The sequence below is a fragment of the Aulostomus chinensis genome, chromosome 20, assembly GCF_037954235.1.
Source record: "Aulostomus chinensis isolate RoL2024-O1b breed Wild chromosome 20, RoL_Achi_v1.0, whole genome shotgun sequence".
NCBI lineage: Eukaryota > Metazoa > Chordata > Actinopteri > Syngnathiformes > Aulostomidae > Aulostomus > Aulostomus chinensis.
In genome coordinates, this window is record NC_141339.1 from 1,365,493 (window position 1) to 1,391,283 (window position 25,791).

At 45.5% G+C, this 25,791-nt stretch overlaps 1 protein-coding gene across 7 annotated transcripts; it reads left to right on the forward strand.

The window, feature by feature from the left end:
• LOC147242160 (tudor domain-containing 6-like) lies at positions 1-25,729 on the forward strand. Of its 7 annotated transcripts, none has more exons than XM_086188693.1 (23): positions 1-502; positions 4,651-10,481; positions 10,620-10,699; positions 11,378-11,458; positions 11,971-12,025; positions 13,284-13,363; positions 13,455-13,530; positions 13,735-13,805; positions 13,894-13,945; positions 14,076-14,155; positions 16,649-16,697; positions 17,142-17,215; positions 17,370-17,424; positions 17,692-17,774; positions 17,916-17,987; positions 18,084-18,138; positions 19,438-19,517; positions 19,625-19,679; positions 24,039-24,085; positions 24,158-24,221; positions 24,346-24,413; positions 24,699-24,750; positions 25,317-25,729. In XM_086188693.1, the coding sequence occupies exons 2-23, from the start codon at positions 4,724-4,726 to the stop codon at positions 25,406-25,408; spliced, it is 7,179 nt and encodes a 2,392-aa protein (XP_086044819.1). In that variant the 5' UTR covers positions 1-502; positions 4,651-4,723; the 3' UTR covers positions 25,409-25,729. The 7 variants fall into 7 exon arrangements, with proteins under 7 accessions (XP_086044819.1, XP_086044817.1, XP_086044820.1 ...); XM_086188691.1 differs by having other exon boundaries at positions 13,738-13,805; positions 13,894-13,990; XM_086188694.1 differs by having other exon boundaries at positions 13,738-13,805.
• Positions 25,730-25,791: the final 62 nt, after the last annotated feature.

Below are 25,791 nucleotides of genomic sequence, written 5' to 3' on the forward strand. Positions count from 1 at the left end.
ATGAATCCTCCTGAAACAAAAGTAAAGTCTTGCTGACATTGAACAAGACAGTTTTACCTTAAAAAAAAAAAACAACAACACATTGTGTAGTTTTATACAGAAACGTTTATTTATTGTGAAATAACGTGAGACGAAGTTTAATTTGTGGTTCCATGTCTGGAGGAAGAACACCAAAAGTTCCGGGGCCAAAGTTGTGGTTGGTGGTGCTGGCGCGTGCTTCAGGGTGAGCTAGCGTTAGCCACTAGCTAACCGAGCATCGCTTGGTGTGTGTGCCTTTTGATGTTTTAGTGACAGTAACGTAGTTTTGACGGCGGTTATATGGTAATTAGTCTCGGCGGTGTATATCGGAACAACAATACCGAAACTGGACCAGCTTTAGCTGAGTAAACCCGAAGAAGTCAGCAGCTAACAGAACATTAGCAGGCGCGGTGGTGTGGATGTAGCAGGCTCCAGCTAATCCAGCGTCACACCCTGGACTCGGCAGCATCGCTGAGGAAAACAGGTGAGTCATTGCCTGGAAAGCAAATTAATGCCACCATGGCCACAGGTCATCGAAGGTAAGTTAAACTGAATGTCACCTGCCTCTTAATGATGTCATGTTGCGGGGTGTTGAAGTAAATCAACATTGTTCACTGTTGCACATTAGCATTTAGCTGTTAGCATGAACCGAGCTGAACTCTCGGAATGTGCAAGTTCAGCAACCTGGTGTCAGGGTTGAGAATTTGTCTGAGACGAGGATCAATGAGTTCTGTCACGAATGTCGGAGCTTGTGTGGAGCTTCGCAACCTCAACGGTTCAACAAATTTTCTTTATTAAAAAGACGAGCGTTAACTAAAAATCTCAACTGCGTGGTGGAAGTGTCGTTCGGCTGCTTGGTGCTCGCCGGTAGTCAGGACGCAGCATGCTGTCAGCCAGATGCAGATCTTGGTCGTTTTACTGCACCACAGTTACTCGCATCTCTTCTTCTATAAAATTACCAGAGTTTCGTACACAGAGCATCGGTGGTTATCAGATTTCAGCCAAATTGGTGGTTCAATGTCAGCTCCCTGGGAAGCTGTTGGTAGGAAAGAACGCGACCCTGCGTCTCCAGCTTGTGGTCTGAATGTATCAATTCTTTAAATGTGGTTATGCAATAGTTTTTTCCCCTCACAACTCTGGAATTATTTTTTTTAAACGCTTGTGTTTTTGTTGTTGTTGTTTTTTTAACCTGTAATATTTATGAACCCTATCTAGCTGTAAAAAGATGGACGATAGGTGAATTTTCCCTGAAGCTGGTGTGGCATCTTAATGGTTATAAAATAGTTTTGGTTTGCTGTGGCAGTCATGAGTTGAACCAGCCTCAAGACTGCGCTTGATGTCCTGAAGAAAATGTTCCAGCGTGCATGAATTTATGCAGCATTTGGCTGATAAAGTAGAGCAGCGTCTAAGAATTTAATGATACCACAGTCTCACGGAGCGGTAACACCTCAGTAACAAGTGGCTGCCAGGATATTAATCGTGGTATTGAATAAAGGCATTTATTAAACAAAAATGTGACATTGAACATCAAAAAAATGTGCAACAAACAAAAGTACCACAGGCGTGTTCTAAACTAAACACTGGTTTACCAATGAAAATGATCTGATCATGAGTTCAGGAAGGACGTCTCAGCTACATCACCAGACAGTGGCAGACTTTCCTCCGGGACAGTTGGCTATAAAACTAGCAGTTCAGTTAATGGCTTGAAGTTGATAAATATCTGTTTGGCTTTATGTGAGTCTCTGATCATCTTTTTGTAGTTTTTATTGTAGCTTAACATTGTTAACATTGTTAAATGTTATGCAATATATGGATGTAGCCACTTCAGATTTCCTGACCCGGCCAAAAGCCAGCCGGCTGCCTGCCGCTTTCCAGCCACCAGGAGTCGACCCCCCGTTGATGGCGTGATTAAATTTCACTGTAAACACGGCTATTCCTTCAATTGCAGGGTGTCACATTTGATGGCGCTTCACCCACTAAAAGACAAATAGTAATCAGAGGGTCAAAGTTGTCCGGTCCTCGTGTAACCTGTGAGAGACGTGAAGATACGGCCCACTTGCACGGTGGTCAAGTTGCCAGTTGTTGACTCATGTAAGCTACAGGGGTCCATGACGTGACATGGCTTTGATTTAGAAACAGTTTCATTGTCCTACTGAGGCCTCACCGTTCCAGTCATTCATGATGCAACTATTCCTAATGTCCTTCAACATCGTACAGCTTGAAACATCGGAGGATCAGAGGCGCTGCGGCCTGGGTGGGGGGTGGTACAACACATTCCTCCTGCAGCACCTTCATGAGCATCTCACCGGTTTATTATTGTCGTCACCTTGTGGGCTGCGAATGTGGGGGGGATCAGCGGTGTGACAGCGAATGCGTCCCGATCCACAGAGCCACCTCATCAGCTGATGTCTGTGGTTCAAGTGGAAACACACACTGCTGATTGCGTTAATGTTGTGAATAATTACAACACCTGATCGTGAGGAAAGCCCTGAGAGAAACATAGTTGTGGCTGCAACCAACACCTGTGGCTGGTCGCTCTCTTTGGCTTCAAATGTATGATTGTGCTTCTTGCTGATGGCTTTAGTGGTAAAAATGTCAGTGAGAGACATGAGTGGATGTTTTCATTCACGTGATCCAAAGCGTTGTTTGATATAATAGATATATTTAGACATACAGTCGTCCTCAAACTTATACATACCCTTGCTAATTCTTGTGATTTTTTCATTTAGTGATGAAATAAATGCATGTTTTCAAATTTGTGTTTCAGCTTTATGTGACCAACAATTGAAAGAATGAAAACAACATAAAATGTCCAAAAAAATACCATGTTCAGAATTATTCATACCCTCGTCCATTGTCTTTATTTAATAGTCAATGGCATAGCCTTTGTTCTTGATGACTGCTTCCAGACGATTCTTGTTCGTGTCCACAAGCTTCTTGCACGTCTCCTGGGGGTTGTTGGCCCACTCTTCCTTGGCGAGTGCCTCAAGCTGGGTCAGGTTGGTTGGTTTCCTCGCCATCACTCTGGTCTTCAAGTGATGCCACAAATTCTCAATGGGATTGAGGTCAGGACTTTGACTTGGCCATTCCAGGACATTGATGTCATTGTCCTTGAACCATTTCTTCACTACCTTGGCAGTGTGTTTAGGATCATTGTCTTGCTGGTACATCCAGTTTTGGCCAAGCTGGAGTTTCACAGCAGATTCCTTGACATGTTCATCAAGTATCCTGATGTAATCCTCCTTTCTCATGGTACCTTGGACCTTGACGAGATTCCCTGTGCCACTGGAAGAGAAACATCCCCATAGCATCGTGCTTCCACCACCATACTTTACAGTGAGCAGTGTTCTTTGGTCTATAGCTTCTCCTTCCTTCCTCCAGACATACTGAGTGTCCATGTGGCCAAATAACTCCAGCTTTGTCTCATCAGACCACAGGATGGTTGACCAAAAGCTGGGCTCTTGCTTCAGATGACCTCTACAAAAGGCCAGGTGAGCTACCAGATGTTTTTTCCTGAGCAGCGGCGTCTTCTGAGGTTTACGTCCATGGAGACCTCCTCTGTGCAAAACTCGCTCAATGGTGGACCGCGACACCTTTGTCCCTGTCTGCTCAAGTCTTTGAATTAGGGCCTTGGTTGTGGTCCGGGGGTTGGTGTTGATCTCTTGGCAGATTTTCCTGGCAAGTTTGGGGGACACCTTACGCTTTCGGCCAAGCCCACTGAGGTTTTTGACAGTGTTGAAGCTCTTGTGCCTGTTGTTGATGCTCTGGACGATTGAGACAGGGACACCATCCTGGTTGGAAATGGCCTTGTAACCCTTTCCTTCACTGTGGGTACGAATAATACGCTGACGTAGGTCCTCACTGAGCTCCTTCTTCTTTACCATGATGACCAGACATGGACAATGACCTGAACACTTTCCCACTATTTATACTCTTCTGGAAAGATGTCTTTTTTGGCTTTAGCATTTGGCCAATAATGTTAAATAAAAGGTTCTATTCCATTGTGACATCTTGAAGGAATTACTGGACAAAAATTACCACATTTGGCACATGTTTGTTGAAATATTGTCAGGGGAACTCCATCAATAAAATACCCCAGAAATATATATTTTTTAAAATTTTATATTGTCATTCTTTCAATTGTTGGTCACATAAAGCTGATACACAAATTTGAAAACATGCATTTATTTCATCACTAAATGAAAAAAATCACAAGAATTAGCAAGGGTATGAATAATTTTGAGGACGACTGTATATCTATATCTATATATCATTTCTGCTGTATATCTGTTAATTATACATATTGTTTTTCTATTCTAATTTCATCACTAGATATGTATTCAGGTCTCAATTGTAACCTCTATGGAGACGTTAGCGATTAAAAAGCCACATAATAAATCACAAAAAGTTAAAAAAAAAAAACTTTAATGATTATATCTGCTGATTAATATGTTGTGAGTCTCCCTGCTGTCCCATATATCCCGTATGTACTGTATCTGTTTGACTACAGGTGAGATCCACCCATCACTAATTACATAGGTCACTTTATCGTTTTTGTTGTTGCTCAGAATCAGAATGGATTCAGTAGTGTTATGTTTCATGTGTGATTGTGTCTGTGCTCATGTTTTCCAGATTGCATCCAGTGCTTTTATATCTGTGTTGAAGAGGCACATCATGGGTAGTTTGATCTGATAAAACATCCAAAATGTCATCAATCATTGGGCTTCCAACACGAGGATCCAGTGTAAGAATTCTCATTACCAGGGTCCACCTGCATCCTCTTGGTGTGCTCGTCGAGTTCTGGGGGAAATTTAGCCTGGAGAGGACAGCAGATTTTCAGTCCCTGGCCAAAGATATTCAGTCTCCTGCAAACTTTTTTAAAGAGTTTGAAGGAAATTGTGGTGACCAGTGCTTGGCTAAGGTAGATGGTACGTGGTACAGGTCCCGCATAGTCTCAAGAAATGGCTCAAAATACACTGTGTTCCTCATTGACAAAGGGATGACCTACAGCACCACCATAGATATGCTGGCATGGGGAAACAAGGAGCACTTTCACCTGCAACCTGAAGTGGAATTTTGTCTACTAGCCAATGTGTTACCACTCCCCCCTGAGAACAGATGGTCTCCAGTAGGTCTCACATTTCTGAAATCTCTCCAAGGACAATCTGTGAAAGCACATGTGCAAGATGTTCTAGTGCCCCACAGAACGTTTGTTTTGGACATCCCATGCATATCCAAGCAAATGTATGAGATGGGAATTGCAAAGAAGCTGGATCCAGACGTGTTCCGGGACTTTGTACTCATGTCACTGCAGTCCCAGAGGGACCCTGAAGCTTCTTTCGCCACTCAGCAAATTTCCCTACAAGCAGGTGAGCGACTGCGCAAACAAGAGGTGTACATGTACCCAGAGTTGCTATCCGGAACTGTGGAGACGGTGGTAGTCACAGAAGTGACGAATCCACAGCGAATTTTTTGCCAGTTAAAGGTTTTCTCGCAGGAGTTGAAAAAGCTTTCTGAGCAAATTACACAGTGCTGTAGGGACAGAGTGGCCAATTGCATTGTAGGACCTGAAATGATTGGGTTTCCATGTGCTGCCAGAGGAAGTGATGGCAGGTGGTACCGCTCCGTTCTGCAACAGGTATTCCCAACTAACAATGTGGTGGAAGTACTGAATGTAGATTATGGAACAAAGCAGTTTGTTCAAGTGGACAATGTTCGACCACTGGCGAGAGAGTTCTTTAGGATGCCTGTTGTGACTTACAACTGCTCCCTTCACGGAGTTATTGACAAGGGGGTTGGATGGACAAGCACCCAGATTGACTATCTAAGGACCCTTCTCCTGCACAAGACAGTGATTGCCAAGTTTGAGTACCAGAGCATCTCTGAGGGTGTTTACTATGTTACAATCTATGGGAATGAAAACACCAACATCAACAACCTGTTTGTTTCTAAGGAGAACTGCATGCAGAAGCCTGAAAAAACACTTGGAGATTATGCTATTCAAAGCACTTCATACAGTTACCAGCATCTTCCCCAGCTGAAAGATCACCAAAGGAGGTTGATACCTACTGGAAAGGCTGTAGAAGATAAAGACGCAGCGGAATATGCAAAGAAGTTTCCAGTTGAGAAGCTCCTCCACAACTCCTCGCATGAAGCATTTGTACAGCATGTATCCAACCCATCAGAGTTTTGGATCCAAACACGAAACTATTCAGAGGAGTTTGATCAACTCATGGACGATATCTACCATCTTTACAAAGACTCGGGGAACAAAGATTTATTAAAAAATCCAGCTGTTGGACTGTACTGTGCTGCCAAAGCAGATGATGGGAACTTCTATAGAGCATTTGTGTCTGAAGTCAGGGGAACACAAATGAAGGTGTTCTTTGTGGATTATGGAGACACTAAAGTGGTTGATGTGAGCAACATCAGGACTCTTCCTGAAAGGTTCAAAAAGCTACCATGGCTTGCTCTGAAATGCACCCTTGTAGGTGTCAGGCCGAAAGATCAAAGATGGAATTGTGATGCCAATGATTTTTTCCTTAAAGCCGTCAAAGACAAAGTGCTTGATGTACATGTGATGGCAAAATATGACGCATCCTATGGCGTACAACTGACCGATCCTGAGGCGCATGGAGAAAGAGATCTCGGTCAGCTGATGTGTAGTTACGGCTTTGCTGAATGTGATGAGACACCAACACAACCCAAAGCCCCAAAGACACTGAAACCTGCCATTATCCCAGCCGTACCACATTCAAATTATGGATCCTCGGGTATATACAGCAACAGCCAGATGGCTCTCTGGTCCACTAACCCAGTTGGCCCTGGCGCGGCTGAAAGAGCAATTGGTTCATTCAAGGAGACTATGTTTCCCACTGGAAGTATCCTGGATGTCAGGGTGTCCTACATTGAAAGCCCAAATGACTTTTGGTGTCAGCTTGTCCAAAACTCAGGGCAGTTGAAGTTGCTCATGCATGACATACAAGCATATTATGCAGGAAGTGAATTTCAACCTCTAGGAGAAAAAGCTTGTGTTGCTTGCCACCCGGATAATAAAATGTGGTACAGAGCCCTTATCATTCACAAACACGAAACACCTCATGTAGATGCCCTTTTTGTTGACTATGGCCAGACAGAGAAAGTCTCCCTCTACGACCTGAGGAGGATCTGCCCAGAATTCCTCACTGTGCACGGTCAAGCTTTTCGATGCAGTTTGTTGAACCCCATTGACCCCACGTCTGCTATAAATGATTGGAATGAAGAAGCAACGGCAAAGTTCCACAACTTTATTAAAACTGCTGCATCCAACTACGTAATCTTGAAGTGCACCATATATGCTGTCATGTACAGTGAGCATAAGATTGTTTTCAATATTGTGGATCTTGAAACTCCCTTTGAGAGTATCTGCACCAGTTTGGTCAGTCTTATGAAGAGTGCGCCTCCCAAGAAAGCCTCTGGGTCTTTCTGTCTGGACACATACTACTACTCAATGCACAATGTGAAAACGGGGACAGAGGAGCAGGTGACAGTGACATGCGTGAACAGTGTCAGTCAATTCTACTGCCAGTTGGAGAGGAACAATGATGTGATAAAGGATCTCATGAAGAAAGTGAACAATCTGTGTGATCAACTTAAGAATGCAAAGCTTCCAACAGTCTTTGGAACTTTGTGCTTCGCAAAGTACACTGATGGACAGTGGTACAGGGGACAGATCAAGGCAGCTAAGCCGTCAATCCTGGTTTTCTTTGTGGATTATGGTGACACTATTGAGGTGGATAAATCTGATTTGCTTCCTGTTCCCAGAGAGGCAAGTGACATCATGTCTGTACCCGCACAAGCCATTTTGTGCCGTCTCTCCGATGTCCCTGGAAATGTTCCTTGCGAGGTGAATCGCTGGTTTGAAACGAGAGCAACAGAATGCAAATTCCGAGCACTCATAGTGGCCAGAGAGCCTGATGGGAACCTGCTGGTTGAGCTGTACCACGGAAACATTCAAATCAACTCAAAGATCAAAAAAATGTCTAAGATAGACAGGCAGACTGAAGTTAACTGCCAGAGTCTGAAAGCAGTTGAGTCTTCAGCAAATCATGCACAAAAGCCAGCAAAACTTGCCCCAAAACAAGTCACAGAAATACCAGATCCCAGTCAAATCATCAAGAGAAGTCATTTTCTTGGCCCAAAACCAGAATGGCGAAACAGAGAAGAGACAAAACCTGCTGACATAAACAAACCACAGGCAGCACCAAAGCCTTTTTGTGACAATGGTCACAGGAAGGTCAAAGCTACTTCATTAGCACTGTACAAACCTCCACATCAAAGGCAGCCACTCGGCAGGACACCAGGTCGCATAGGAAATGGATGTGAGCCTGTACGTGCTGATGTCAAACTAAGAACAGAGACTGTTTCTCCACACACTAAACGGCCCAAGTCCAAATCACCTGGGATAGGATCGCAGAAAGAAAGCAGTGTGGCTCCACAAACCAAAATTGAAAAACTACCCAAACTAGCAGACCTGCCCTCAAAACCTATCAAACCAGGTATGGAGGCGAATGTTTATTTTTCCCACTGTAACAGCCCATTTAGTTTTTACGTGCAACTTGAGAGAGAGGAGGGTGAAATAATCTCTCTTTTGGACAAGCTCAATGGTGTCCAGTCAACCCCTCCAATCAACGTCAAGCACGTGGAACCAGGTGACCTTGTTCAAGCAGAGTTTGCCGATGACTCCTCGTGGTATCGAGCAGTTGTACGAGAAGTGCACAGCAACACAACAGCTCTTGTTGAATTTCTCGATTTTGGAAATACAGCAAAGGTTCAGATTTCTAAGATGGGCGTACTCCGTGAATCGTTCTTGCAACTGCCCTTGTATTGCACACACTGCATGCTGAGTGATGTTGCAGCTCTTGAAACAGAAGAAATGCTTGATGCGGAGGTGGTTTCAGCTTTCAAGAGTGACATTGGTGGAAATGGAGACAAGATACTCAAATGCAAGTTCATCAGGCAGGTGGGATCTGTGTGGGAAGTCAGTCTTGAGGATAATGGCGTGAGGGTCAAATGTTCAGTACCTGTGAGCTGTCCAACTCTTGAAATCAACCCAGAAAACTGTGAAGCAGTGATGGAAAACCCTACTGAGAACTCTGAAAAAACACCTTTGGATGTCTGTTTTCTGTCCCAAGAGTTTCAGGAGGGAGAACAGCTGGAGGTGTACGTCACAACTGTTAATGATGATCAGAGCTTTTGGTGCCAGTCTGCAGACTCTGAAGAACTGGATTTGATTACATTGAGAGTGTCAGAGGCTGGTGATGCAGCAGAACATAAACATGTTGACATGGCCTCCCTCTCCCCTGGCAGCCCATGCATTGCTGTCTTTGCTGAGGATCAGCTCTGGTACCGTGCAGAAATCATCAACAAAGACGGCGACGAGCTGTCAGTTTTGTTTGTGGACTATGGGAACAAGTCTCAAGTTAAAGAGACAGATGTGAGGGAAATCACCTGTGACCTGTTGGCGACACCTCGACAGGCATTTTTGTGTGCACTGGAAGGTTTTGATGGTTTCCATGGATCTTGGGAAAGTGGTGCAGGAGAAAGGTTTTCTGCACTTACAGCAGACAAATTATTACAATTAACTGTCAAAAATACAAAAAGCCAAGGCGGAAAGGTGAAATGTTTTGTCCAGCTGGAATTGCAAGGCCAGGTAATAAACAAGGCCCTGAAAAGCTGGTGGAGGAACTCCAGACAAGAAACCAACCCTGACACTGCATCATGTCAGACACCGCCGTCATGTGATTCAACAGTGATTGGGAGTGAGCTGCCAGAGGAGCAACCACCAGAGTATTCGCAAATTCATGACATCGAAGATCCTGTTTTCTGTGTTAACAGTGAAGGTCACAGTGGAGATGAGGGGCCTGACAAGTGGAATGACCATCACCCAGTAGATGAGGCCTTTAGATCAGCAGGTCATCTAGAGACCATAGAGAGCTCTGAAGATGCTCTTCATGCTGAGTCTTGTGCAAAGTTCCTGCCAGAATACGGGGATCAGGATCCGTCAGAATGCAGCACGATTACTCGACCTGAAATACTCCAAACAACAGCGACCCTGAGGGAACGTGTGACTGGTGAAGGGGTGAAAAAAGACCCCATAATGATTTCTCAAACTAATAAACCTTTGTTGCGATGTGATAGTGGCATAGAAGACCCCATTTTATCTCCGATATCTAACAAAGACGATCAGGGTGTTTGGACCTTGGGGCAAAATAATGATGACAACGTGTTGGAAATGAGCAAATGCTCTGATGGTGAGGAAACTTCAGGAATGGCACAAAGTCCAGTTGAATTCCGCTCTCCAGCAGAAAAGATCCTTCTGGAGGCGGTGGATGAGTCGGCTGTGACAACAACTGGCTTGGAGCCTCAGTGTGAAGAGGTGAATAGTCACCAGGGAGGCAGCTGTGGAACCATGATTTATTCAGGTAAGCTGCACATTCACTTTTCCTGGTTTCTGATTAGCAGATAATATAAAGTGTAATGTAGGTGCTGTTTATTTGGTATGTATCGATGTTAAAAATTGATTGTGAATCAAAGGTTTTGTTTCTGTGTTGTCTTTCCAGACTCAAATGAAGAAAAGAATGATGACAAAGTTGCTGCTGCAAGGCCTAACTCTGTTAGAAGTGTGACATCTGTGAAAATGGCAAGTTTTTTATTTGTGCATCTAACTTTTTATGTACAGGGTGGGTCGATCTTGACAGCAGGACTGAACAAGAGTCAGTCTTACCTGATTTAGGGGCTGTGCCCAGAATATTATTGAAATTACTTATAATTTGAGAACTGTTAGTGTGTTCTTCCTCAACTAACCACAGTGCCATGAGGTGCTGAGCATTAACGCTGCACTGAGTGTTAGGCTCAGGTGTTTTTTTTTGTTTTTTGTTTGTCTTGGGAAAGGTAGGAAACTGCTCAACTTGGGTTATGATGCTGCAGGAGACCCTGTCACATGTGAGAGTCAAACAGGAGCTCTTGAAGCAAAAGGTTGTACTTGCTTAAATGTCTTCTTTCTCTCCATGATCACATGAATCCACACAAACTGGCATGTCCTCTTTTCCTGTGTGGTTCAGCTTTTATTTCATCCGAGTACATCTAAAGCACGTACTCTACTTTCACTCAGAGGTATTCCATATCATAGCCAACGAAGCACAAAGGCTTAAAAGCACGGGGCCTCCGTTGGGCCTTCTGCATTTACAAGAGAGTGACAGTTGTCTTCAGATGGGAAGAAACACTTTGTTGGACATGGCCCATAAAATGTCTGTGAAATATTTGATGGATGAATGGACTCAGTGACATGTAACTGGGGTGTCGTCTTCTCCGTTCACAGGTCCCCAGTGATGCTGTTATTTTCAGGAAGTACATCGATCTGCATGCGACGGTTCCTGAGATTTCTGAAGACTCTATGCTGGTACGTGAGTTTGTTTGAACATGTAAAAACACCACGTGGAATTAAACCAAACAAACTGAGAACCCAACTCATTTTACTTGGAGAGGTTTGGATGGAGAAAAGCCTCACGGTTCAAGTACGTCGGCCATGGATGCCTCATGCAGGTGGAGGCTTCTTTGCTGTTTTGTCTCTGTTGCAGGCTGCTACCTGTTGTCTTAAGAGTTGTTTTAAGCTGGATTCTCAGTGTATTTCAAGATACATGCCTGGACGGTTGTGTGCTCATCTTAGGAGTTTAAAAACAAAATAGTCGAGCAAAAATGTAGATGTGTCACTTGGCTCTTGCTGTCCGTGGTGCTGCACCTATGGACGATTATGGAATCGCTCCGGCAAATATTCCAACAGATTTCAGCCATTTTTGATAAGCTGCACAAAGCAATTTTGTTTGGTATTTTAGTCATTGGGAACACTGAGAAATGTGCTACAGTACTTGGAAAAATGTGTCCTCTTTATTCCTGGGTTTTTTCATCTTTTAGGGTCCAAGTGAATCGGTGCTGCCCCCCTGTGTGCTACCTGTGCAGCAGTTGCTTGGTGAAGGATTTTTATTCTAATAAAACAACCCTCATGCACAATATTAAGTCTTCTAAAAACTATGAGATGATCTCACTGAGGTTGTAATCTGCCTTTGGCATCCTGACCTGGTCGGCCAGATAGAAATGCTGCGTACATCTAAGAAACAGCCCGTAGAAATGTGTGAACCAGTCGCCATCTTTTGAGAGTTTTGGGGCCGTGGTTTAACTCAAGTCAGGTTTATTAGTGTGTCACCAAACCCCAACCAAAGTTCTCTCCTGACTCTTTCCAAGTAGAGCAGGTCCAGCACCTCCCTCCTTCAATGAACCTCCACCCAACAATTCTCCATCAGCAGCACAGCCTGCAACAGCAGCCACCAGAACCTTCCTTTGCCAGGCAGGAAGGTGGAGCAGATCCAGGATCAGTGGGGACGGACGTCTGCAGTATCAGGAACCTTGCAGCATAGCCCAGATAAAACTAGCAGTTCAACAGTGTCATCTTACCTCTATCAGTGGTTGGCCTCCATAATTTGTGAGTTGGGTTGTGAGCTGGAGGCTAAGTGGGGGTTGTGGGTGCAGGACGCTGTTTTTTTTTTTTTTTTTTTGTAAATTTTTAATAGCACAGCATCTGCTAAAGAGGTTGGCTCCTGTTCCCAGTTCTTCAAATCATTGCTTCCAGCTGGCTTATAATGTGATGTCAACTGTTTCTCTTCCCTGGAAGCTGTTGCTTCTGCACTTGTTCCTTTCTTCTCTTTTGGCATCTTCTAAAAAAGAATCCTCCTTTATTCTCCCAAGCAAAGACAAACATCAAGTGCAAATCCAAATTGATCTGGATTCATCTTCCCACTGTGTCACCCCGAGTGATTTTAGTCACTCAGAAACACTTTTCTCATTAGTTGCTTTATTTGAGTCAAATACCTTTTTGGTATGCTGGAGAGTTCCTTTTATACACAAATCAATTTGACTGAAACAGCAAGAATTTTGCACGGACACAAGCGCCGACCCTTGTCAGCTCACCAATGTACTCTTCAGAGGTGGCACACTCCTACGATGTCCAATGTTTAGTTGATCTGATTGGCCCATCGCGACTGTGACAGCATTCATCCCAGCAACTTGGGCCTCCCTTGTCAACTGTTTTCTATGGGCTGCTATGAGCTGTGTGCCGACATCCTCTTGGACTCGTGCCACATTCTGTCTGGCCAGCCAGGTTAGCAGCATCCTGTAATTCTTGGGAACCCAAGTGTCTGTATCTTGATGATGGATTGTGGTTGTGATGACAGAAGCTCCCCCAGAGCAGAATGCCGAAGCTGAAGATGACGTCTCAGTGGAGCTGGTCACTCACGTGAGCTCTGTAGTCAAGGTAATGTTGAGGTCTGCAACTTGGACCTGTTTCTCCTGTTGCAGTCGAGAACAAAAGAAGTCGGGGTTATTAATCATCTGCTCTGTTATAGAATGACTTGGAGACTGAAGATGAGACTTCAGCGGAGGATCCACATTCAGCTTTGTTGCCTTCTCTGATGAGTTGTGGTAATGCTAAATTTTACCTTGCCTCTATATGTCCATGCTCCCCACATCTAGAGTGCACATGCTGTTTAGATAAGCATGGAGACTCTTGGACCCAATAGTTGGGGAGGAGTTTAAAGCACAAAGGTTGTATCTTTGTGGCCTTTTGTTTTTTTCATGATTACTGAACACTGAAGTTGTGTATACAGTTTTGTATCTTTGTTTCAGCAGCCGAGCCAGCTGACCCTGACCCAGCACCCAGTGGGGGACCCACTTGTGCAGGTGTCTGTGCTGACGAGGTAACTTTATTCAGTGCTCTCAACCTGAACTCCACCTGCGGAGAGGCTCCTGTCTGACACATGCATCTGGTCCTTTGTTTGTGTTCAGGCTCATGTTGTTGAAGAACTGACCTGCTCTGGTGAAGACGTCCATTTTTCAGGTGTCTGCACAGGTGTCACAGTACTAGATGCTGACCAGCATGATGGTCCGTGAAACACTTTTCAGTCTCAAACGGTGATTGCCAGTTATTATATGGTATGTTGTTAAAGATGTTGGCCTTTTTATTGTAGATCTCTATCGTGATGGCGAGGAAATGACACATACAAGGTGTGATGTCACCAGTGGGACTTCAGAGGAACCAAGCATCACAGTGAGTCGCTGTGTATCAGCACCTGCTCTGTTTTCCTTGCGTTTCTGTGTTTGTGTTGTAGTTGAAGCTCAGGGTGGAAAAACTCTCACACAAATCTCTGGCCTCTCCCTGCTGCCTTGCTCCTAGTAGAGCAGGTGTAGAACCTCCCTCCTAGTAGAGCAGGAGTGGAACCTCCCTCCTAGTAAAGCAGGTGTAGAACCTCCCTCCTAGTAGAGCAGGAGTGGAACCTCCCTCCTAGTAAAGCGGGGGTAGAACCTCCCTCCTTGCAGAGCAGGTGTAGAACCTCCTTCCTAGTAGAGCAGGTGTAGAATCTCCCTCCTAGTAGAGCAAGTGTAGAACCTCCCTCCTAGTAGAGCAGGAGTAGAACCTCCCTCCTAGTAGAGCAGGAGTAGAACCTCCCTCCTAGTAGAGCAGGTGTAGAACCTCCCTCCTAGTAGAGCAGGTGTAGAACCTCCCTCCTAGTAGAGCAGGTGTAGAATCTCCCTCCTAGTAGAGCAGGAGTAGAACCTCCCTCCCTAGTAGAGCAGGTGTAGAATCTCCCTCCTAGTAGAGCAGGAGTAGAACCTCCCTCCTAGTTGAGCAGGTGTAGAACCTCCCTCCTAGTAGAGCAGGAGTAGAACCTCCCTCCTAGTTGAGCAGGAGTAGAACCTCCCTCCCTAGTAGAGCAGGAGTAGAACCTCCCTCCCTAGTAGAGCAGGTGTAGAACCTCCCTCCTAGTAGAGCAGGAGTAGAACCTCCCTCCTAGTTGAGCAGGAGTAGAACCTCCCTCCCTAGTAGAGCAGGTGTAGAACCTCCCTCCCTAGTAGAGCAGGAGTAGAACCTCCCTCCTAGTAGAGCAGGTGTAGAACCTCCCTCCTAGTAGAGCAGGTGTAGAACCTCCCTCCCTAGTAGAGCAGGAGTAGAACCTCCCTCCCTAGTAGAGCAGGAGTAGAACCTCCCTCCTAGTTGAGCAGGTGTAGAACCTCCCTCCCTAGTAGAGCAGGAGTAGAACCTCCCTCCTAGTAGAGCAAGTGTAGAACCTCCCTCCTAGTAGAGCAGGTGTAGAACCTCCCTCCTAGTAGAGCAGGTGTAGAATCTCCCTCCTAGTAGAGCAGGAGTAGAACCTCCCTCCCTAGTAGAGCAGGTGTAGAATCTCCCTCCTAGTAGAGCAGGAGTAGAACCTCCCTCCTGGTAGAGCAGGTGTAGAACCTCCCTCCTAGTTGAGCAGGTGTAGAACCTCCCTCCTAGTAGAGCAGGAGTAGAACCTCCCTCCTAGTTGAGCAGGTGTAGAACCTCCCTCCTAGTAGAGCAGGTGTAGAACCTCCCTCCTAGTAGAGCAGGTGTAGAACCTCCCTCCTAGTTGAGCAGGTGTAGAACCTCCCTCCCTAGTAGAGCAGGTGTAGAACCTCCCTCCCTAGTAGAGCAGGTGTAGAACCTCCCTCCCTAATAGAGCAGGAGTAGAACCTCCCTCCCTAGTAGAGCAGGTGTAGAACCTCCCTCCCTAGTAGAGCAGGAGTAGAACCTCCCTCCTAGTAGAGCAGGTGTAGAACCTCCCTCCTAGTAGAGCAGGTGTAGAACCTCCCTCCCTAGTAGAGCAGGAGTAGAACCTCCCTCCCTAGTAGAGCAGGAGTAGAACCTCCCTCCTAGTTGAGCAGGTGTAGAACCTCCCTCCCTAGTAGAGCAGGAGTAGAACCTCCCTCCTAGTTGAGCAGGTGTAGAACCTCCCTCCTAGTAGAGCAGGTGTAGAACCTCCCTCCCTAGTAGAGCAGGTGTAGAATCTCCCTCCTAGTAGAGCAGGTGTAGAACCTCCCTCCTAGTTGAGCAGGTGTAGAACCTCCCTCCTAGTTGAGCAGGTGTAGAACCTCCCTCCCTAGTAGAGCAGGTGTAGAACCTCCCTCCTAGTTGAGCAGGTGTAGAACCATGGACATCTGCTTTGACTTGCTGGAAGGAGAGAGAGAGACGAAGGACAGGGACAGAGACAAAGATGGAGAAGAGACAGAAAAGAGAGGGACAGAGAGAGAGAGAGAGAAAGAAGGGAGGGGGAGAGAGAGATGACGGGGACGGGGGGAATGTGAACAAGACGGAGGGAGAAAGACTGCTGATGTTATTGCTAGTACTGCTTGTACTAGTACCACAAGTGGTAGTGAGGGTGTCAGAATTCAAGTCAGTAACATACAGCTATGAGACCTGAGGGAGGGCAGAAGGAGAGAGAGGAGCCCAATGCATCATGGGAGATCCCCATCAGCCCTGGCCTATAGCAGCACAGCTAGGGGGCGGAGCTAACCTGAGCCTTCATCTGAGAGTTTTGAGTCTCCTCTTAAACGTAGAGACGGGTCTGAGTCCTGGGCTGAGACCGAGCTGGGCGACCTGCTGGGTTTACTGGTGTAATCATGTTCAGTTTTGTTGACACAGGTTTTAATCTAACGACATGTTTCTCATGGAGATTGTGGTGTTGAACTTTAACATATCATGTGGAGGTGTTTCTAATATTTCCTGGGTTTTGCCATCTTGTAGGGTGAATTGGTGCTGCCCTCCTGTGTGCCTCCTGTGCAGCATTTGCTTGGTGAGAGATTCTTTCTTGTGGTAACTCCACATTCATGGACTGTATTCATGGGACTCACGTCTGTGTCCTAACACTGAGCTGGTCGGGACAGAGGCCGTTCTCTGAGGATTTTTTTTGTCACAAGTAAATGGAAACAATTACATAAAAATAAAACAACAACTCTGCTTTGTGGAACCATTTCATAGTCTTGGCGTGACACGTGAATGACATGCAGCAGTCATGTACTGGTGAGCTCCAGCAACAAGGACTAAAGAAACCTCCGCTTTACTCCTTGAGTTTGTATCAAAACATATGAGACTGTTCACTCGTGAAGATGATCGAGGCATTAATCTTCAGCTCTGTGTTGCAAAGGGATTCGCTCGTCTAGTCGAGTGTATTAGTCTATGGTTTGATTCCCTACAGAGGGACGATGGGAGTGATTGTGACTGATGATTGTGTTAACAGATGCTCCCACAGACAGGGAAGCTGAAGCTGACGCCTCGCAGGAGGTCATCACACATGTCAGCGCCACAGTCAAGGTAATCTTGAGGTCTGCCTCTCAAGTCCTTTGTGGAGGGTAAATCTTTTTTTTTAATGTTTACAGTGCAGATGAAACAAATAAGAAACTTGTGTCTGACAGTTTAGGTGTGTTTTAGTCAAGGATCGGGTCTTTGACAGTCTCTTGTGTTACAGAATGATTCGATGACTGAAGATGACACCTCAGGTTATCTTGAAGATGCACGTTCAGGTTTGTTGGTATAAATACCTCTCAGGTGTACCCCCAGATTTTTGCTTTACATCTATATGCAGATGATATAGTTTCAGATAAACACAGAGCAAATTAAATGTGTACGCCATGTTGGACCCAGTGGTTCGGGAAATAATTTGAAGTGTAAAATGAGTTTCTTCGCAGCTTGTAGAATCAACTTGGGAGCAATGAAACTCTTACCAGTCCTCATCAAGATTTAGTTTTTATTTAGTTTGTTGTTAAAAGATTTGGCCTTTTGTCTTGTAGATCCCACAGAGCTACGCGATGATGGGGAAATGACTGGGACGAGAAGTGATGTCGCCGGCGTGACAGAGGAAGTTGTCGTCATGGTGAGTTTCCACATGTGTGGTATTTGCCTCTTGACTGTTTGCAGACTGAGTTTTGTGTTGCAGTCGCTGCTTGTGGTAAAACACTCACCTGCTTTAAGTTCAAGATGAATGTATGTGTCCACTTTTTGTTTATTTTTTCAGGTTCCTGAGGGTTGTGGTGATGCTGATGTCAGAGTCCACCTTCACACGAATGTCTCTGAAGAATCAGATGATGTAAAACAAATTTTTATCATCGTATGAAGCAGCACTACACAGAAGTGTGTTGTCAGATGTTTTAGTTGTTAAATGGCACAACTCCTTGAATCGTAGGACCCAACTGAGTCTGCGCTGATTTGTCATGAACTTCCTCATGAACAGTTCATTGGTAAGTCATTTTTAAGAGGCAGTTTACACCTGACATTAACCTGAGTCACCTGATCACATTACACCTGGTGTAAGCATCAATGGCCACACTGAGATCTGATCGATGACATCGACTCAGCTCAGACTCCTGCTTTTTACATCAGGAGTGTTTTCCACCGGCACGATCAGCTGCTCTGCATGACCGGTACTGATACAAGATCCTTTCTAGACATCAGTGTCATGGATGACTTCGGTGTTAGCAGGACAACACATAAGTTGCTCTGCTGCCTCACATTGCCTCTGCCACAATGAGGTATTTTTGTTAATTATTTTTAAACACTTCTGGGAAGTTTGTGTCCGTAAATGTTGCTGGAGGACCACGTTGTCACGCGACAAGGAAAAAGAAAAGTAGAGCAGCCACGACAAGTAGAGACCTGAATAAGATGGTCGGTATAATCAATCAATCATGAGTTCACACGGATTTGGTCTTTAATCGCTCTTAGGAGAGAATTGTGAGAATTTCCCAGATTAACCAAATCTGGTGTTGCTCGCTCAAACAGCTCCATCTCACTCATAACGTACAAGAAATATATGGAGAAAGTACCACTAAGTTCTTGAAGGAGGCCTGATGTCTTACCTATCACACACACTTTGATTTGGCAGAACACTTCAATGCCATCATGGACGACTGTGGACACGGCAGCCGGTCACATGGCACTCGTTCATTGGCCAGGGGTTTGAGTTTTTGAGGTGACGTGACAATGTAGGAGGAATGAAACATCTCAGTGGGCTCAAGATGCTGATTTATAGGAACTTGAAAGACAAAATACACTTTTGTGTGAAGCATTGCTTCAAAGGGGTTAGCGATGAGGATGAAGGCTGGCATGCTGTGGTAAACTCTGGATTTTATATGTGACAGTCTGTGCTTGTGTTGTTGTCCAGGAGAGACGCGCTCTCCCACTCGGCCATGTTTCCGTCCACATAGTTGTTGCATGTGGATCGAAGGCTCATATGCATCTCCACTGATGTTCCACATGGTCACAGTGCATCTGTGACCATCTCCAGAGGTGGTTTTGTATCCTCGGTGTGTCTCAGGTGCATGAACACCTTTACTTCCATGTGATCTTGTCCTGTCCAACTGGATCCAATCACCCAGAACACTGTGGACCCACTGTACAATATACACTCCCAGCACATACAGTAGAATGAGTTACAACGGTAACATATCAAAGTTGACGAGCTGTCATGTACATTATTGATGAGGAGGACGGCGGGTTCCTGCTGCAGGGTTTGGAGATGATATGTGTGTGTTTCTTGTCAGCAGCTCCCTCAGCACACCAGATAGAAATGAGAGAAGTTTCTCCACGAGAAGAAGCAGCCGGCACTTCCCCACATGAGAAGGTAGGGAGAACCTGAGTTTGATTCCATGTTGAGGGTTCATGAGCTTCATCAGGAATTGTGACTTTTTTTGTGTGTGACCGAGCTCCTTTGTTGGTCTTCTGGTCTAGAATATCACGATGGCCGAGGAGGAGATGCTGCCTCACCATGGAGACAAACTTCCTGGTTGGTTGTCCCGATTTTCATTCCTTGTGGGGTCTAGTTGAGCCCGTTCAGGTCGCCATGCACCAATGTCGAAATTTTTGGCCAACAAATATTTTAAACAACAATTTAACAGATAACTGAGACTGATTTACTTTTATGTTTTGTTTTCGGTATTTATTCCCCCTTTTTGTGTCCAGGAAAAGATCTGTAAGCAAAATAAGTGAACTGTTTTAAGTCATTCAGCCCTTTATTACACTGTCTGAGAATGAAAACAAATTCAATTATTGAAATCTATCAGAGGAAATTTAAAAGGCTTCCTAACTCTTTTCCAAGTGAAAGAGGTTTGTGTTTGAAAGATAACTTCTTCAAAAGCCCTTTAGCCTGGGGTAGAACAGAGATGCGTCATGGTTTTTGAGTATTTAAATATTTAAAAGTAACAATTATTTGACAATTTGTGACTTGTCTTGATGTCTTGTTTTTGGTGTTGCCAGCACTGCAGCATAGGTGAAGCGTTTGTGATACATTCAGTCTTGCTGTGATTTCCCGAGTGTAGAACAAACAACTCAGTCAGACGAGGAAGGACAGAATCAGTCCCCAGCGCACAAATTAATGAGACACAACAGGTCATTGTGATTAGGAGTGAATGATATTGGATTTATTGCCACTGTCCAGTATGCTGATATAGTGCAACTGGTTGGGCCAGTGCTGACGTAGCTGTTTGTCAGGTCTGAATTAACAAATCATGATGCATACACTCTTATCTTGATTACTGACCAGCAGAAGAAGACAAAATATGATGCACAAAATAATGGTGGTGCGATGCAGGTCATGCAGAACATGTCGTGTTCATTTCATGACTACTTTTCAACAAAAATGTTTAAGATTGCTGTTAAAAAAACAGACTTGATGATGATGATGATGGTCCCCCTGACATAATCAGTCATTTTGTTCTGTTATACAAGTCACAGTCCACATTGGACTAGGGCAGCGGGGCTCTGAGGTAGAGCGGCCATCTAGCAACTGAATCCATGGTGACCATGTCCAAGTACCCTTGAGCAAGATACTGAACACCTACTTGCCCCTGATGATGGCGATCCGTCCGGGGTGAACCCCACGTCTCGCCCAATACTAGCTGGGATAGGCTCCAGTCCCCCCCAGTCCAGACTGGACTTCCTTGTTTCTACGTCAGAGTCCGTAAGGCTGTGAACACACTTAGAGATCTGTTGGTGTCCGATGGGAACGTCTGCGCTCTCTGCTGAGTTAGTGAAGCTTCTACAATTCATTTTCACACAGGTTTTTACTGCAAGTAAGAAGAAGATGCAAACTTCGAATGCTTTGAAATCCGGGTGGTGGTCTTTGTGACACCAAGATGGCCGGCCCAGAAGTTGTCATGAGCCAAAGAAAGCACAGATAGGCAAAATGGTTTGGGCGCTACCACTTGGTGTGTCATGGCCCACTCACTGTCAGTAGCTTTATGTAGGGACCACTCCCGCATGAGCAGTCATTTCTCTACATACCAGGCTACTTCCGTGCTCTTGGCAGACTCCAGAGAAACCGCAGCTTCAAAACACTTTGAAAGTGTGACATCCTCTTTTTGGGCAGTGATGGGATTTTCATGAGTCATGGAAAGGTTACTCTTCTCAACTGGAGTAGACACAGACTGCAAAGATGTGGACTCAAACAGCCCTGGAAAAGGGGTGTCTGAAAGATAAATCTACTTTTGTTTACAGGCCGGGTTTCTGTACACAAAATTCTCTGACAGTATGTTGGGGTGAAAAGGCACTGGATGTTTTAAGACTTCACACGAATGCCCTGCACTAAAATGGTAGAATCCATCAGGGGACAGTAGACAGCACCAGTGACTGTGCAGAGCCAGTGTCCATCAGAACACAGGCTGGATGTGGATCTGACCCATCTCCCAGTAGAGAGATTGACCCGTTCAGTGTGTATGGCATGAAACTGGTGTCACCTGATCTTATTGCGGATGCAGTGTTCGACATGGGCCCAAGTGTTTGAACCAGCGCCATCTCTTTCTTCGAGGTTTTGAAGATTTCCTGCTTGCGTTTCAGCAAAAAACAATTTGTTTGAAGGTGGCCTATTTGTTGACAGTGGTTGTTGCGAGTTTCACGCTCAGAGTTGGAAGCAGAAGAAGACGTGGTCGCAGGTGCTGTAGGCTTACTGGCTGGGTTATAAGGAGGAAGAGCTCCACCAGCAGAACGAGCGACCCCAGAGTTTCGCTTATGTGTCAGAATGAACTGATGAGCAAGTACCGTGGCTTCTGCCAACATTCCTGGCTTGCGCTCATTAGTCAAGTAACCAAGCGTTCAGGCAAGCAGTTTTTCAGCTCCTCAATCAGGATCTACTCAGATAGTTTGAAAAGTATTCACTTTGCTGGATTCACACCAATGCTGAAACTTGCTTCTCTTGCCAAAATTTGACCATAGTTGTGCCAGGCACTTTCTTGGCGGTATGCTGCAAGGACCGACTCGTAAGTATGCAGCACAGCTGCTTTGACCTTCTCGTATGAGTTGCTGTCTTTGACAGACATTGCTCCTAGATCTTTCTGGGCCTTTCCAGTGAGTTTTCTTTGCCAAACAAGGGCCCATACATTTGCAGGCCGATTGTGGGACTTCACAATGTCCTCCAAGGTGTTGAAGTAAGCCTCAACTTCCACCTCCGAGGCACCAAGACAAGATTTTTAGCCACATTAAACTCACTTTTGCAATGAGTATGAGAGTCAGCAGCATGCTTGGCTGCCAACTCCTACTCCAACTTTTTCACCTGAATTTCCTTCTCAACTGATGAGTGAGCTTCTTGTCTCGATCCTCAATCTGCAAGCGAGCCATTTGCAAATCAAACTGGGGCGGAGACTCTGAAGTTCTAATCTTGATAAATTCTACTTTCACCTCTGGGTGCACATGCACCTCCTTCTCCACTTTCTCCTCCTCTAGCTTGGAAGGATAATGAGAGCCACCCCTCCAGAAGCACTCACGTACTTCTGCTCGACTAGTATGGGTATCAACGCAGCCCTGAGCTGGGCCAAAGTATTGGATTTAGACAGTGCAGCAGCAATATCTATCGATTCCTGTTTTTTTTTTTTGCATGTGTCTATCTGCTGTGCCACAGAGAGATTGAAAAGGAGTGCTTCAATGTCAGATGCCTCCATTTTGTCTGTCTGTCGGCCTGCCAGTCCCCTCCACGATACCACAACTACAGCAAAACTTTGACCAGCTAGTACTATGTGTAGCCTGTGCCAACCAATTAACCAAGTCTGGTGCAAAAAAAAAAAAAAAAATGGATCAAGGCTCCCGGACGAGCCCCCATTTAATGTTACGACGCCCCCTTGAGACCGGAGGACTAGAATAATGGAACATTAAATCAACAGTCTGGCAACTGAGGACACACGCACACAAAGCCCTGTTTAAGGTGTGAGCTACTTTTATTTTACACCTTGCAAGAAAGATACGGGTCAACACAGGGGGAACAAGAGGCCAAACAAAGGCACTAAAGATGAACAAAAAAAATGAACCCCCACCACCACGTGGCAGGTGTGCCACCCCTAAACTAAACCAAGAGCTGGTCAACAAAGGTAAGTACAGTAAGGTAAGTCAGTAGTGTAAAGAAGGTAAGTATCAACATAACTGGTAACTGTGGTAAGTATAAACTGATAACTAGAACTAAAACTGGAAGCTTCTGAACACAAACAAACAATACAAACCAAACACAAACCTCCCAGTTGCCTGGCCCTACCACAGCACAGGCTGAAGAGCCAGAGCACAACCACAGGAGGGTTCAAATAGAAGAAGCTACGAGTGCTGATGAGCTGCTGGTTAATTGATGGTGGTGAGGGTTGATGTGGAACAGGTGAGCTCAACAGAAAATAAACGATAGATGGAGAACAGCACAGGGAGCCAGAACAAGTAGACAGAACCCAAAACACATTCAAGACATGGGCCTACACAACAGTCACACAGAACACATACCACTGACGCCGGGCTTGCCTGCTCAGCTCATGCAGTGGCTGATGTCATCTCACTGAGTTCTGCTCCCTCGTGCTGGCAAGCATTCGGTCAAGGGAATGGGAGCCCTCTGCTATTTTTATTGGTTTGTTAAATTAGCAGATTTTGGCAGTTTTCCTGAAACCAGTCATTCGTTTATTAAACCGGTATTGGTAACCTATTGATAACGCACTGCTGATATTGTGCATCCCTAGTCATTGTGCGGATGCCGCCTCATTTGCTTATGCCCGTCAACCACGTGCACATCAGCTGATGGCAACGTGGATGCACCCCCAGTTTCACCCCCCATCTGTGATCATATTGCTTCTGCATGAGTCATGGTCAACTCAAGGTGATGTACCGTGTCTCTTGGTGTTCACAGCGCCGGCGTCTGAGCTGCAAACTTACACAGCCGTCAGTCCAGAAAGGGTAACTGCCATCATTCAGCACTGTCGCAGCCTGACGTTGACCTCACAGCACTCAACGCTCTTTCTTGTTTAGAGAAACCTGGTTGAGGAAGTGACCCGTCTAGTCAAGGACCTGCATTTGTCAGAAAGCTGCCAAGGTAAACGCCACCATGTGCTGGCCGTTCACACTCGGCAGTGTTCATAAAGGGTTTGACTGCACACATGATCGAAACCTCTAACTGATGACGGGCTGCTGGGTTCTTTTGCTGCTTGTTCCTCCAGAGCACGCGAGTGACGCTGGAGGAGAAGATGAGGAGCTGCTGGTGAATTCTCCTCCAGAACCAAACAAGGTAACTGTTAATCAGGTCAAATACTGGACGCTTGTTCTCATATTTAAAAGCTCTAGACCGGCCTGGAGACAATCAAGGATCTGGTGTCTGTCGGTGGTTTGTCAGAGAAACGCAGTGAGAGCTTCTGACAGACAGGGTGCCGACATCGAGCGGCCTGCCGCAGTGCCTGGCAGGCCCCGGTTTGCAGAACAGTGACAAAGAGAAATCCTGATATTTAACACGTTTGGCTCACGCTCAGAGTGATGACTTCTTAAAACAGCCAACTGTGTCCTGATGATTTTCCAGGATTTCAGCAAGGATGCACTGGTGGACCAAACGCCGTCTGATGACAGTTTTGGTGAGTCACACCTCGTAGCTGATTTGGTTCAAGCGATAGTCAACTCTTTGTTTAGGTACCATACAACCCTTCTGAACTGGAAACAGGGAGGTGCTGATGGGAGGCTGCAGACATCAGTCATGGTTCATGTCATTTTCAAGTTAAAGGCTAATTGGAAGCGTTTCCATCAACTGGTTTAGTGGGATTAACGAGGCTGAGCCAGACAACGAATGAGTCGCGGCCTGGCAGGCCCAGGTATGCAAGGCTTCTGTGAGACATTTTCATCTCAGCTCATGTTCGACCATCACCACTGAGTTCCAGATGGCTCGAATGCCCTGTACTGCTGGCTTCCATCAAGAACAAATACTACAAACACTGGAAAACCAGGAGGGAAATCTCTGGTGCTGCTGCCATTTTGGATTGAAACACTGGTGGACGTTTTAGGGGGCGCCATGTTAACACTGGCAGTGAGCCGATATTTGGACCATCACTGGTTAACCTCAGAAAGAAGATTGTATCACTTGTATGCAGTATATTTACGTTGTAGCAAAATTCAAGGCTGACCTGGACATGTTTGTCCTTTCCAGAGGCTCAGCTGCTGAAGATTACTCACCTCTCCCTGGTGGTCAGAGGTGCCTCAGGGATGGATCCTCCTGCTGAGACCAAGCCAGAGGAGTAGAACGGCCCTCTTACAGCGGTGGCAGCAGGACCTCCTGGCCAGACAGGTCATCTTTATTTCTTTGACTTCATAGCTGCATTGATTGTTCCTCAACGCCCAGCTGGTTAAAATCCGAGTTTGTTGTCCAGTTATTTGTGCTTGAGCGCTGTTGTTCAATGCGATGTGTTCTGACAAACTGCCATGTGATCCTTTGGAAAGTTTGACTTCTTTGTTGATTAGAGGACTGTGTGAGACACTTTTTTCTGTTTTCTGTTTTGGAGTTTGGCGTGTGCTTGAAGCCAGATTTATGTTGGCAGGATTAAACTGTTGCAGTTAAATGAAGTTATCGTTTCTTTCCGTCCTTCCTCCATTACTGATCGACCCAAAGTACAAACCCGTCCATA

What these genes read in the sequence shown, in the direction of transcription:
- LOC147242160 (XM_086188689.1), top strand. Translation starts at nt 4,724, where the DNA reads ATGTCATCAATCATTGGGCTTCCAACACGAGGATCCAGTGTAAGAATT. An exon ending in AGATGCTGACCAGCATGATG is followed by an intron (nt 13,991 to 14,075) that starts GTCCGTGAAACA and finishes TTTTTATTGTAG; the next exon opens with ATCTCTATCGTGATGGCGAG. An exon ending in CTCCTCCAGAACCAAACAAG is followed by an intron (nt 24,414 to 24,698) that starts GTAACTGTTAAT and finishes ATGATTTTCCAG; the next exon opens with GATTTCAGCAAGGATGCACT.